General features: G+C 47.8%; 1 protein-coding gene across 10 annotated transcripts in view; it reads left to right on the top strand.

Annotated features, from left to right (window-relative positions):
• The first annotated feature begins 2,114 nt into the window (after positions 1–2,114).
• The window catches only part of RNPC3 (RNA binding region (RNP1, RRM) containing 3), a 35,722-nt gene continuing 24,152 nt past the window's right edge, over positions 2,115–13,684 (top strand). For all 10 annotated transcript variants that reach the window (XR_008425669.2, XR_008425668.2, XR_006656850.3 and 7 more), the window contains exons 1-7: positions 2,115–2,462; positions 4,330–4,377; positions 8,283–8,401; positions 9,284–9,367; positions 9,764–9,875; positions 10,938–11,006; positions 12,086–12,228. Coding sequence is in view for 4 of the 10 variants with exons in the window: in XM_053914771.2 (XP_053770746.1) it covers positions 2,271–2,462; positions 4,330–4,377; positions 8,283–8,401; positions 9,284–9,367; positions 9,764–9,875; positions 10,938–11,006; positions 12,086–12,228 (767 nt within the window). In the remaining 6 variants the exon portion in view is untranslated. The remainder of the gene's footprint in view (positions 2,463–4,329; positions 4,378–8,282; positions 8,402–9,283; positions 9,368–9,763; positions 9,876–10,937; positions 11,007–12,085; positions 12,229–13,684) is intronic.

A 13,684-nucleotide genomic window follows, 5' to 3' on the forward strand; every position in this document is an offset into this window, starting at 1 on the left:
GAGAGCAGAGGAGCTCAGGGAGCTAGAAGTGAGGTTCCTCTACCCTGTCTCTACTTTATTATTATTTTTTTAACCAAAGCACTTTACAAAAGGAAACATTTTATTATCTACGTGTTTTGGTCTGTCTTTACTACTAGAGTGAAGAGTCAAGAGAGAAAGAGTTAATCAACTTGTTCTTCCTCCTCTCCTCAATTCTCAGTATTGGCATGGCCCACGGGTCAATACTGGGTGCCCTTCTCTACCTACAGTATCTCCCAACCCTTGGATATATAGGAAACATTGTATGCATTGATGCTACATATGTATCCAGTGTTGACATTTCTCTACTATGACATACTTACATATTCAACTGCCTACTAGAAACATCGATGCTGTATAGGTACTTGAAGTTCAATATGTGTCCCTCTCCCCCCCGCCCCCAGTCCCTAACCTAGTTTCATACTAGTCACTCTTCTCATGTTGAGCAAGTGCCATCATAATCCACCTGGATGGTGGACAGTTCAGGGCACAAGTCAAAAACCCAGGATTTATCCTTGATCACTCGTCTTCACCTGCGAGCCTAGCATTTCTATTTCCTAAATATACCTCAGTTCTAGTTCCTCCTCTCCACGTCTACTGTGCCCAAACTATTCCAGCAGTGTCCTTTGACTGGGCTACTGCAGAAGCCCAACTGGCCTTCCTGCTTCTGCCCTATTTTTCACACTGCCACCAAGGACAAATTTTCGGACCTAACATTGAGTCATCACACACACATACATACACACACGACCCTTCTAAAAGCAATCCATCCGTTTCCAATGGCGCCTCAGGTAACCAAGGCTCCAAACCAGCCTGCAGGGCTCTCGCGTCTGGCTCTGCACGCCTGACATTTCGTGGGTTGCCCCCACGTTTTCTCCAGTTTTTTTTTCATGCCTTTCTCTCCCCTGCACTCCAACTAACGCTCCCTGAGTGTGGAAATTTGATTTACTGTTTATCGCTATATCTTTAACACCGAATCAAGTAGCCAGTACAGTCATGCATTGCATAATATTTCCATCAGTGGCAGATCCCATATACGACAGTGGAGCCATGATATTATAATGGAGCTGAAAGATTCCTATCATCTAGTTACGTCTTAGCCATCCTAACGTCCTAACGCCCTAGCGCAATGCGTGACTCAGGTGTTTGTGGTGCTGCTGGTGTAAACGCATCTACTGTGCAATCGGTTGGATAAAAGCATAGCACATGCAATTATGTATAGTCCTTGACAATGGTAAGAAATGACTGTGTCACTGGTTTATGTGTTTACTCTACTTTTTTATTATAAAAGCCTCTCTAGGACCCTGGAGGCTTTCCCTGTGCCCAGTGGGGGAGGCCCCTCTGCCTCCTGTTGGGCTGATCTGTTTCACTGCACCCAGAAACTACACGGAGCGGTGGCTCAGAGTGGAAAGAGTCACAGGAGCAGGATCAAGTCCCAGCTCCCCATTTACTGGCTGTGTGCCTTGCACAGTAAAATGGAAAGGTGCACTTACGGTTGTTACGCGGCTACACGTGTGAAGGGCACGTGTGTGTTTGTGTAAATTTATATATATACATATTAGGCTCTCTCTCCCAAAAGGCCAATTCTGTGAAATGAACACTGGCCTGAGCACCTCCCAGGCTGAAGTGGGCAGGATGATTCCAGAACTCAGGTCTGTGTCAGCGCTTCGTTCCTTAAACTGAGTTCCCTGGCCCACGCGGACCCCTCTGAGTTGAAGAGCCTGCTACCTTTAGCTTTACCACCCCACAGTGAGCCCACACCCCTACACGGCACCCCGCTCTCCTTCCAGGGGGCAGAAGGGTTTGGGGAGCCGGGCCCAGAAGGAACCCAGCGGGGGCAGCAGAGGGCGCTCCAGACCGCACCCGCTCGCACATGCGCAGCAGAGACTCCCTCTGTCCCTTGGCTCGCACCCTCTCTCACGGTTGCGGTCTCTCTTATCTGCTGCTCTTTGACGAGGTTTAAAATCCTCTCTCGTGCAAACTTTTGCTTCTAATCCCTTCAGCATCTGCCTGGAATTTTAACCACGTTACTTTCCTATCCCTGCAGATCCGCGTCCTTGAGTCCCAGGTACTGGCCTCCCAAGAAGTGTCACTGGTTCCCGGGGTAAGTCTCGCGAGAAGGCGACCGTGCCGCGCGGTATTTCCGTGTCACCAGAATCCTTAGCGCGAGGCGGAAACCTACTTCTTTATCCCAGTCGGTGTTTCCGTGCAGCTTCTGCACTTGGCGTCCCGGTCGCTGCGCGTCCCAGGCGATGGCGGGCCCCGAACAGCCGCTGCCGATGGCCAGAGGATGCCAGAGCTCGGCTTCACTGTCTCCGCCGCGGGGCGACCGAACCCTTCTCGTAAGGCACCTGCCAGCCGAGCTGACCGCGGAGGAGAAAGAGGACTTGCTCAAGTATTTCGGGGCGCAGTCCGTGCGCGTGCTGTCCGATAAGGGGCGACTGGTAAGGGCGCGCCCGTCCTCAGCCGCCCGCGAGGCGCTGGGCTGCGGAGCCGCTGAGCCGGGGAGGAGCGGTGGGGGCGTCCCTCCTTCTCACCCGCGGCGCCGGCGTGCCGAGGGGACTTGAAGCTGGCTGGCGCCCGGGTTAGTGACAGCTCAGCGACGGGGCGCGGGAGAAAGGCGGGGCGCGAGAGCCGAGCGTGCCTTAGTTCCGTCCCCTTCTCCGACCCAGCTTGGCAATCTCCAAACTACTCCGATTTGGGGGTGGAGGGGGTCGTTTCCTCTTAGACACCGTATCTCAGGAATAGGGAACAAAGGACTTGTGAAAAATCTTTCTGCATTTACAAGCCCGTGTTAACACAGTCCATTCAAGTAGAGCAGAAACTACGATGGTAACTTTGAGTAAACTCGTTACAGTGTTTCTACTTCACTTCTTTTATACCTGAAGATGTTTTAGATGGATTTGTCTGCATTGAAAGAGTCAAGGCGCTGTGAAGTTTCTGCAAGATGGTTTTTCGTGGGGCAAAACATTAATGGTTCTAAAGTCTCCCCAGTGATTCTAATAGGCAGTGAGGATCGAGACTTACTGAAAAAATACCGATTTTGATCCAAGGTGTTTGTACAGTAAGTCCTCAGTGTCGTTGATAGGTTCTGCAACTGTAAGAAAATAACATACAAGGAACGCAGTTTTACCGTAGGCTGATTGATATGAGGAAAGTCCGTATAAGGAAAGGACTTTGAACAAAATGACATTATTCCCAGCAAATATAAACATTCCACGTGATTCAGTTTAAGTACACTTAGTTAGGTCATCTTGGATCAAATTAGACAAAAGTACAATTGTGATACAATTACTCAAGCAATTTTATTCTTTTGAATTTTTATTGCCTTTTTTCCAGTACCATTTAGTCCCCATATACTCCGTCCGCCCTGTCATCACCACACTGTTGTCCATGTCCGTGAGTCCTTTTTCCTTTTTGCTCAGTCTCTGCACCCCCCTACTCCCCCCCATTCCCCTTAGCTGTCATCCTGCTCGCTCTCTCTGAGTCTGTCTCTATTTTCAAGCAACTTTAAATGCTTTGGTAAGTATTGACAACTTTTCCTTGGCATAATAATTCATTTAGTTTTGACTTATGTTTTTCTGACAGTTCTAAAAATATTTACAATTTATATTCAAAAATGGATTTCCCCCATGGAACTCTTGTTACAAAGATAAAGCCCAAAGGAAATATGCTCTCAAGGAATGTTTTTTGTTGTTGTTGAACATTTTAAACTCAGCATTTGGCTCTCTAGAGGAAAGTGTAAGATCTTTAGATGTGTTACAAAATGGGAGATATTTTATATTTTTGGATGGTTAAGGGTGGTCCATTGTGTATAGTAACAGGGTTATTTTTTTAATTTTTATTTTTATTAATTTTGGAGAGAGAGAGGAAGGGAGAAAGAGAGAGAGACATTGATTTGTTGTTCCACTTATATATGCATTCACTGGCTGTTTCTTGTATGTGCCCTGAACGGAGAGCGAACCCACAACCTTGACCTGTCGGAATGATGCTCTAACCAAGTAGGCTGCCCAGCTGGGCCATAGTGGCAGTTTTTAAACTGGAGGTGAAAGTATATGTAAAACGTGCTGTGCGTATAGGTACCTTCATGTGAAAAAGGCTACATAGCTTTTGTCGCAAAGAAGTCTGATCAAAGAAAGATTCAACACCACTGTAATGAAATTAGTAGTAATCAGTTAAAATCATCCAGATTTTTCATCCTTTTCCAAGATTCGTGAATGTGTCAAATACTATTAAGTGGTAAAAGAGCAGACTTCCTTATGAAAAACTGAAATTATATTGGAAATAATTTGTATCTTAATTCTTTTTCAGAAACATACAGCTTTTGCTACTTTTCCTAATGAAAAAACAGCTATAAAGGTATGACTTCTTCTTTACTATTAAAGTTATCACCAATTTTCTATTTAATCAAGGTTCAAAAATAAAACATAATGTTAAACTGTAGCTTTTAAAAGCAAAGGGGTTTTATTTCAAGATTTTGCCTCACAGGCTGTGTTTCGTTTGTCAGTTGGCAGATCTTAACCCAAAGCTTGAAGTGTTTGGACATAAGAATAGTAGATTAACTGGAAATAAAATGAAAATTGAATTGTAATCTCATGTATTTAAAAATAAATTCTAAAGGATATAAAGATTGATAACTTTGTAACTGTTGCAAGGCAAGGTGTGTTAAGTATCAAAGGGAGCGTGGTGTGTTTGTGTTATGTTAAGTCCTGGGGAAGTGAGGGTTTGCAGGGGCCTTTAAAAGTTAGTTGGATTTTGAGAAGGAAGCAAATGGAGCCGACCTTCTAGGTCTGAGATGTGGGGCGTGGGAAGTTGTGAGTAGTTGGAGTTTGAGAAGGAAGCAGAGGGAGCGGGCCTTCCAGGTCTGAGATGTGGGGTGTGGGAAGTTGTAAGTGAGGCAGTAGCTGTGAGCTGAAAGGGAAACAGGGCCACAGAGACCCTGTCTAAATTTGGGAAAGAGAGATCGAATTTCGTCTGGTAGCTGTTCCAAAGGCACTTGATACTTTTGGGCGGCCAATCGTGTGGCCAGGCCTGTGAGAGAGGTCTGGAAGAGTTCCTGTGATGGGTTGGAGGTGGAAAAAGTTCGGAGGCAGAAAGAGCAGGTGGGAAGCCAGATGAGAGAAGTAGTGGCCCAGGCAGGAGGAAGGGCCTGCATGAGCTGGGGAGAGGACAAAGGAAGAAGCAGGGGTGAACTTGGCAGAGGCTGAGCTTGTAGGTCTGTGACCCCTGCAGGTGCAGAGGCTGAAGGAGTGGGAATGCTTTGAGATGTTTGAACTGCGCTACTGGGTTATTATGCCAGCCGACAGGAGGGGCAGGGTTCAGAGCGTGTTTGTAAAGGTGGATAAGGAATTCAAATGCAATTAACTTTGGGGAGATATTTTTAAAACAGTTAAAAATATGGCTCTAGAGCTGAGGTAGGGTCAGAAATGGAGTTTCTTCAACCACATGAAGGGATGTGGGTGCCCAGAAGACTAGCCAGCAGAGGAGGTGAGCTAACCTACTTTTGTCCCACCTGCCTGTTAGTTTATGCACAGAAAAAATTATAGCAGAACTGTGTACCAAATTGTTAGTAAATATCTTTATCTGAGGGTGGGATTATAGAAGACTTTCACGTACGTATTTTTTGATATATAGGAATATTTTGCAGAAACATGTTTTATGTAGCATAAAAATCGTAAGTAAAATATGGCGATAAAAAGCACATCATGTTAGGCCCACGATTCCCTCGGAGGAGAGGACAGGAGCCAGGCAGTGTGTGTGGGAACTGTTTGTAGCAAAGGGAGAAATGAGAAGGTAGGGGGCAGTGATAGGTCTTTAAGCTGGAGTGCATTTGACTGGTTGATTAAAAGAAAGGGAGAGAAATGTTTAAGAGTAAAGTAAATAGCTGAAAGAGATAGGGAATGAGTTAACTTTGAAAATGAAAGACCGTAACTCCTTGAAGAGAAGAGCGTGCGTGATGCCCGTTCTGAGAGGAGGGGAGACGGAGCAGCTAGCTTACACACCTGGCTTCCAGGTGATGAACAGTTAACTGACTGTGAAGACGTTGATTTAGGGGCTTGAAAATCATTGAAACATTTCAAAACTGTGTTTGTGTAATGAAGGAGTCCATTAAGGATGCATAAAGATGGTCGAACAAGATGTAGTCCCAGCTAAGGCCTACGGTTCCATTGTTCCACACTCTTGAGTGCCTGCTGTGCGCTGGGTGCTGCGTAGGTCCTGGGCCGCCCAGTGAGCGGCAGTTTCATGCCCTCGTGGGGGACCACACTCCCAAAGGGAGACGGACCTGAATGGTAAATCGTGTGCCGTTGCAGAGAATGACACACGCTGTGAAAAGAAGAGGAAGGCAGTGGGGTCGGAGGGCTGGTGGGGGCTGGGTGCACCCCATGTCGTTAGGGTCAGGGTCACGTTCAGGCAGCAGGGCCTGTCTGGGAAAGTGCGTTCCCAGCAGGGGGGCAGCCAGGACCGTGTGGCTGAAGCAGACAGAAGGAGGGAGGTCACTGGGTTGGAGGTCACAGAGGAAATGTGTGTCATGTACGTAGGTACAATCGTGGCTCTGGCGCTCACTCCGAGTGAAATGGGAAGTCCCTGGGTTGTTTTGAGGGAGCAGTAATGCAGTAGGACATGAGGATTTAGCAGGACCACTTTGGCTGTGGAGCTGAGACCAGACAGGAAGTAGAAACAGGGACCTCTGTTACAGGATTGTTGAGTAATTCAGTCCTGAGATAATGAGTGGTTGTAGCAGCGGATACGGGGAGAAGTGGTTAGATGCAGGATGTTTGAGGAAGGTAGAGGCAGGCAGGATTTCTCTGTGCTTGAATGTGCAACCTGCAGAGCTGTTAAAGGTGACTCCAAGACTTTAGGCATGAGTAAGTGGAAGAATGGAGTTCTAGCGACTGAAGTGGGGAAGGTTCCGGTGGAGAACCTTTGGGGGGCAGGGAGAGAAGGTGAGCTGTTCCATTTCAGAAGATTTCATTTTCAGGTGTCTGCCAGGTGATGGGTCAGGGGGAGCTATGCAGCAGTTCACATGTATGTTCCTGGACTTCAGGACAGGTTTGGGCTGAAGTTATGAATGGATCATCAGTGTAGGCAGGGTGTTTAAATTGAAGGTGCTGATTTAGGTCACCAAGAAATTGGGTAGAGGACCAGTAACAGAGCTCTGGAGTATGCCAATATTAAGAGTTTGAGAAGGCACAAGCCAGAGAATTTGAGGAGTAGAAACCGGTGAAAGAAAACTGTAGGAAAGTATGGTGTTTAGGCAGCAAATGAAGAACATGTAGCAGGAGGGAGACATCAGCTGTGTTAAATGCAGTAAAATGAAGGCTGACCATTGACCGCTTACTAGGCAGTGCAGAATTCGTGTTGTCTGTGACAGGCAGTGTCAGTGGGCTGACGGGTTACGCCTGAGCCAGAGTGGGATGAGTTTGCGACTGGGTGGGCGGAGAGGGGTTTTTTTCGATAGAGGGCTTGGCGATGCTTCAGGGGGAGCGGTGGTAAATAGGGTCACTAGCTGACGAAAAGAACAGAATGGGGGCCACTGGAGCGTGTTGTACACTGATGTGGCTGATCCCGTGGAGGACAGAGGATTAGCAGTGGAGGTAAGAATAGCCCCGCACCGTCCTAGAAAGTAGAGGAGAGACTCCTGAGTGGGTGACAGAGGGTGGGATTTAGTATCCATGTCAAGCCACTGGATAAAGAAAAAAAACATGGAGAGTTAATATCGCGGTCACAGCTGGAAGGTAGAACGTGTGGATGCAAATGCTGGTAGATGGGGGTTAGGGTGAGAATCAGAAGTTCTCATCGCTCACTTGAGTTTTCTCAAAGCAGGAAGCAAGGCCCTAGGCTAAAAGAGCGGGGCAGGGGTATGGTGAGGCTGAGGAACGCAGAGAGATGGGTAGAAAAAGTGAACTAAGAATGCCCGTGTAACATGTAATTGTGTGGCCTCGTTCAGGTCCACCCCCAGATTTGTGGTTCTGGTTGTGAGTTTAAAGTGAGACTCAGCAGATTCATCGTGCTCATTTTTCTAACCATCTTCAGCTGCCTGGGAATAGGCAGAGTTGGACTGAACCCAATTTCAGTTTTGCTCAGTGGCAGGAAGCAGTGCTCAGTAAGCAGTACAGGCCTGGCAGCCTGAGGTTAGGAATGGGTGGGAAATGGCCCAGGAAGCTGTGACAACCTTGGCAGCGCCCGTGTGTAATGCAGACGGTCTCTAACCAGTACTTTGTGGTGCAGTTACCGAATTTTTCACTCTCTTATTCCAACTGAAGGCACTGACGAGACTCCACCAGCTGAAACTTTTAGGTCATACTTTAGTTGTTGAATTTGCAAAAGAGCAAGATCAAGTTCATTCCCCGTGTCCCTCTTCAGGCACTGAAAAAAAGAAAAGGTAAGTAGATGTTAGGCTTTTCTAACATTTCAAAGTGTTTTTTAATCAGTTGTGTTGCTATTGGATTGTTTTCAGACTAACAAGTAAAACATTTGAAACAATGCTAGATCTCTCTCTAATTGAATCTAGTACATTAAGACAGTGTATTTATTTTTGTTACTAATTGTGCATTAGGAGTTGATTTAATAATAGGAATCAATGTGAAGTGGAAAGAAAATGGGGTTAAAAGCATTGAACTTGAAGTGGGGGAAGGTCACCGGTATAAAGCCTGTGCTGTGTTACAGAGAGCGGGTGTCACGAGAAGGCCGGCCTTTGAAACCAAAGGCTGGAGTTTGGTTCCCAGCTGTAACTCTCGGTAGTTACAGAACCTTTACAAACTCGCTTTATACCCACGGTTTGCGAGGACTAGTCGCTGGACCAGCTGCATCCTCCAGGGTCTTGACTGGGGTACAAATTCTTGGGCCTTAACCCAGTCCTGCAGCTTTAGAAATTGGGGGGGGGGGTAGGGGGTGGGTAGGGCCCCAGAAGCCTGAGCTTTAACCGACGCTTTAGGTAATTTCGGGGCACATAAAGCCTTGCGAGTACAACTGCTGGGTGCGAAGTAAACCTCAGGGGTCCCTAGGGTCTGAGATCTCTCACACCACCTTCCGAGGGTGGCAGGGAGAGCACGTGAAAACGCTGCGTGCCTTGTACAGTGTCTGCCGTAGAGTGGCGTCCAGTGCAGTCGGTTCTCCCGTCCTTTTTATCACTGGTGTGTGCTTGACGTTTTGTTTGTTACGGCGCTGTTTCCTTAAGGCCAGGTGTGAAAAGAGCATGTTTTCTCGGTTCCCACTTTTTCTCCCTACTTCTAATGATAAGGTGAACTTGGACTCTGTGTTCTAGGCCTGATGACCCTGAGGAGGAAGAAAAAGAAAAGAGGGAACTTGGTTGTTTAACTGTAGAAAATGGAATTGCACCAAGCCACGGGTGAGCCTTTGTTGTTCCTATTTTATTGTTCTTTTGGTGTGTGGCACCGGTGGGTTTATGTGTGTGTGTTGCAAATAATATACTTTTAAAGGGATATGTTGTTGTGTATATTATTAATTTGTTGGTTAAACATTTTGAGCTACAAGAATTTGTCACTGAATTTGCCTCCGTTAAAATATTCAGAGCTGTAAGATGTGGCCTGATAAGAAGTATCTTGTTTTTCTTTAATGGAGTCAGAAGGCAAGTTTCTTTTTAAATCTCCTTACTTGGGTCTATTCTGTACAAAGCAGATCTAGAGTACTGAATCATTGGAGCAACTTTACATGTTATCAGATGACCTAAAACAAGTTGTTGATATGAAACTCGGTAAAACATTATCATTTTAAATATTTTTAGGCTGACCTTTCCCCTAAATTCATGCCTCAAGTACATGTACCCCCCGCCGTCAAGCACGATCCTCGCAAACATAGTGAACGCCTTGGCCAGCGTGCCCAAGTTCTACGTGCAGGTGAGAGAGCAAAGCTGGCGTCGTCGGGCTCAATGCTCGTGTGCCGTGGTGTGCTGTTTTTCATGCCGACCCTGCTGCTTTTTCAGGTGGTATTACATTCATTAGACTAACTCCTACAGGCAGTGATACTACGGTATTTTAAAGGTGTCGTAGTCGTTTCACGCTCCTGTAACTAAGTCCGTAGACCAGGTGGCTTACAGACAACAGGAGGTTGTTTCTCACAGGGCCGCAGTCTGGAAGTTCGAGTCCCGGGGGCCAGCATGGCTGGGTTCGGGGCCTCTTCTGGCTGCAGACGGCCTTTTCGCTTTGTGTCCTCACACGGCCAGAAAGGGGTGAGAGGGTCCTCAGGGGTCCCTTTCATGAGGGACACTAATCCCATTCCTGGGGCTCTACCATATGACCTAATTTCTTCCCAAAGACCCCTGTCTCCTAACCAGCCCATGGGGGGTCAGGGTTTAATATATGAGTTTGGGCGGAGGGTCACACATTCCATCTATCTCCAGTGATAATGAAATGTTGCTACATCCAAGTGAAGGCTTTTATGACTACAGCATAAGCAAACCATTATGTTTAGTGTTAATACTAATCAACATAAGGTAACTTGGGAAATGTAATTTCTGGTCATTCTTTGTTACTTTAGCACACACCTTTAGGTGGCGGTTCTTCCGTAAAGGAAAGACACAGTGGGCTCCTGGCAAGTGCTGGGAGGTGTGGATTGCAACAGGATACCTTTTGAAGGGCAGCATATAGATACTATTTGTTTTCTTATTTTACTTCTCTGTATTTACACATTCACAGTAATCAAGGGGAAAATGATATTTCAGAAGACTTTACATTTAATAAGGGGGGTGACATCTGGAGAGGTGACAAACATTTTGGGAAGGCCAGTTCCCCGAGAGGCCCGGGGCCTTGTCCCAGCCCGGGCCTGGGCAGTGAAGGAGCGCGGTCCACAGCCGCCACGCTGAAGTGATCAGCAGTGTGATGGGGGCGTTTTTAAGTACACAGTTGTGTGAGGTGAATCACCACTTTTCTAAGTGATTTTAAACGTTTTCTCACTTTAAGGTGCTTCATCTTATGAATAAAATGAATTTGCCCACACCTTTCGGACCAATCACTGCGAGACCTCCCATGGTAAGAAAGCTCTTAGAATTTTCAAGACTCAAAATGTCTCTGCCACAGGCGGGGTTACTGAGGCTACACCTTACAAATGCTGTTCCAGAGACTGGTAGTGTGCCCTGAAAACAGGGTGCGTGCGTAAGGTTAGTGTGACAGCGTAACGGTGGACTGGAGACCCGGGAGGGAGGCAGGGAGGGAGCCAGAGCGAGGCCCCAGCCCCGCCTGCGCTGTGTGGCCCTCTCACCCAGACACGGTGACGTCCTGTGAGGTAGGCACGTGGGAGAAACGCAAGATCTGAACTTCCCCTTGTTCCAGTTTCCTTGCCTGGAGAGCCTCACTTGCAGAAGAAGGTTGCTAGTTTTTTATTAGACTTCACTGTGCAGACTTACCAGTTATTTAGATAACAGGCTTTGTCTGCTCTTGAGTAATCTAGTTGTTGTTTGCCATAGTACGTTTTTAGGTAATACCCGTGAAGCAGTAGCTGAGAGCTAACGTGTGAATAGAAAACGTGCCCTCCCGTTGAGTGTTGTGGGTCGGCTGCTTCTCTCACGTGTGTACCTTCAGCTTCCTAACTGTGCCCTGCACCCCCAGCACCGCAGCGCCCGCACACTGCGGGGGCAGGAGGGAAGATGAGGCTGGCTGCAGGAACAAGTGAACGCAAGGCTCGGGCACTTCGCACAAAGTGTTAGCTCTTGCTCATGTCAAGTCCATTCCAGAAACAGGGCAAGGGCAGAACGGTGTCCTGCTCTACTGAGTCACTGGGGGAGCCCTAAGCTGGCCCACTGCGTGCATTCCCAGGTTGAAGGGCTCATTGCCACGCAGCCTGCAGATCCAGAAGGGAGAGAATTATGTGCACCCCCGGCTGACACCCAGGTCCCCTGTGCACTCTAACTGCCAGGGACGTTCGGGGAGTTCATCTGTCCAGGGCCCGGGGGAGGAAACCCATGTCTGCCTCAGCTGGTCGTCCGCCACTGCGGGGGCCACACGTGTGGAAGGGTGTCCCGAGGTGCAGAGATGAGAGTCCTGCGTCCGAACAAAGTGGCCTTCCTATGCTGCAGACATCACGGGGCGTTTCTGTTGTTGTTGTTGTTCAGTATGAAGACTACATGCCGTTGCACGCCCCTCTGCCCCCGGCCTCTCCCCGGCCACCGGAGGAGCCCCCTTTGCCAGACGAGGACGAGGAGCTGTCTAGCATGGAGTCGGAGTACGAGAGCAGCGACGAGGAAGACCGGCAGAGGTCCGCAATTTCAAGTATTTGTGTAGATTCCAAAAAGCACAAACTATTGGAAAGAAATTTTCTTGCTCCTCTTAATTTTACGAGAATTCTTTGTAACTCAACATTAGAGTTTGTGCACCCAGCCCCAGCCCCCCCAGCATGTAGTAGTGATAGATTAAGGCCTGAGACTAGGTATCAAGATACAAGGAAACATTGTTGGATTATGAGTGGTTTTCAGATTTATGACTATGGTATCAGAAAGTGCAATTGGTCCTCGTTGTTTGTGGATTTGCCCACTCGCTAACATCTATCTGTGACTCCAAAGTCAATGGTTGCGGTGCTTTTCTGGTCTTTGGAGGACGTGGGCGGGCACAGAACGGTGGCAGTTTTGAGTTGTCTGACGCTCACTTTCCTAGATGAGGTAGAACAGCTGGCCCTCTGCCTTCCTGCCTCAGCTCTCGTTCTGTAAACAAGGGTCCTTCTCATGGTCTGTCTAGTACCATGTGTTCCCCACCTTTGTGCTGCTGGTTTGGTGACGTTGCCATTTAAAACGGTCCCCAAGCGTAGTGTTGAAGTGCTGCCTAATGTTTCCAAGATCAAGGATGCTGTGACGGGCCCTGTGGAGAGAAGGTGTGTTAGGTTAGTGTGTTCAGGCAGCAGGTGCTGGTGCCTGAGAGGTCAGTGGCAGAGCATTAACCATCTGTGTTAAGCAAGGTGTGTTTGCACAGAACATGCATCACACAGGGCGTGTGTGGGTCAGCTGATGAAACGCCAGGAGCAGAGGCTTGCAGGGACCTAACCCTGAACTTCCCTAGGGCCGGCGAGTCATCGTTTGTGGAGATTTCGTAGAATATAAACATATCAAATAGCAAGAGTAAGAATACTAGACCAGAAAGAGGATACATACAATATTCACATTTTTTCAGCTTATTCCCCTGGAGTTTATTCACCTCAGAAAATTTTCTAGAACAATTCTGTAGGATTTCATTTAAAGAACTATTACAAAACTACTGCAAATGAATTATTTTTTAGTTAGCGCTCTAGATGACCTACATGTGTCATTTAGGGTTCTGGTCAAGAGCAATAGGTTGTTCATACGCTCAGCTATGTAATCCATGGCATAGCCTGGAAAAGGGGTCGCCAGCATTTTCTTTCTAGGGCCAGAGAGCTCCGTCATGGTGGGAAGGCAGCCACAGACATGTCCCGAACGAGTGAACGGGCCTCTGCTCCAGAGCACTTCCTGCTCACAGAAACGGGCCGCTTGGCTTGGTTTGGTCCTGGGGCCGTAATGCGCCAGCCCCTGGCCTGGAGGCCTGGGCAGGGGGGCAGGAGATGGGGATGTCAGGGCGCTCCACACAGAAGGCAGGTGCAGGAGTAGTGGCTGGCCTGCGTCAGAACCCACGCAGGAGTCTGGGCGACACAGACAATCAGCAGTTTCATTATGATTGCGTCAACTTTCACCAAGTAGCAGCTCAGT

The sequence above is a fragment of the Desmodus rotundus genome, chromosome 12, assembly GCF_022682495.2.
Source record: "Desmodus rotundus isolate HL8 chromosome 12, HLdesRot8A.1, whole genome shotgun sequence".
NCBI lineage: Eukaryota > Metazoa > Chordata > Mammalia > Chiroptera > Phyllostomidae > Desmodus > Desmodus rotundus.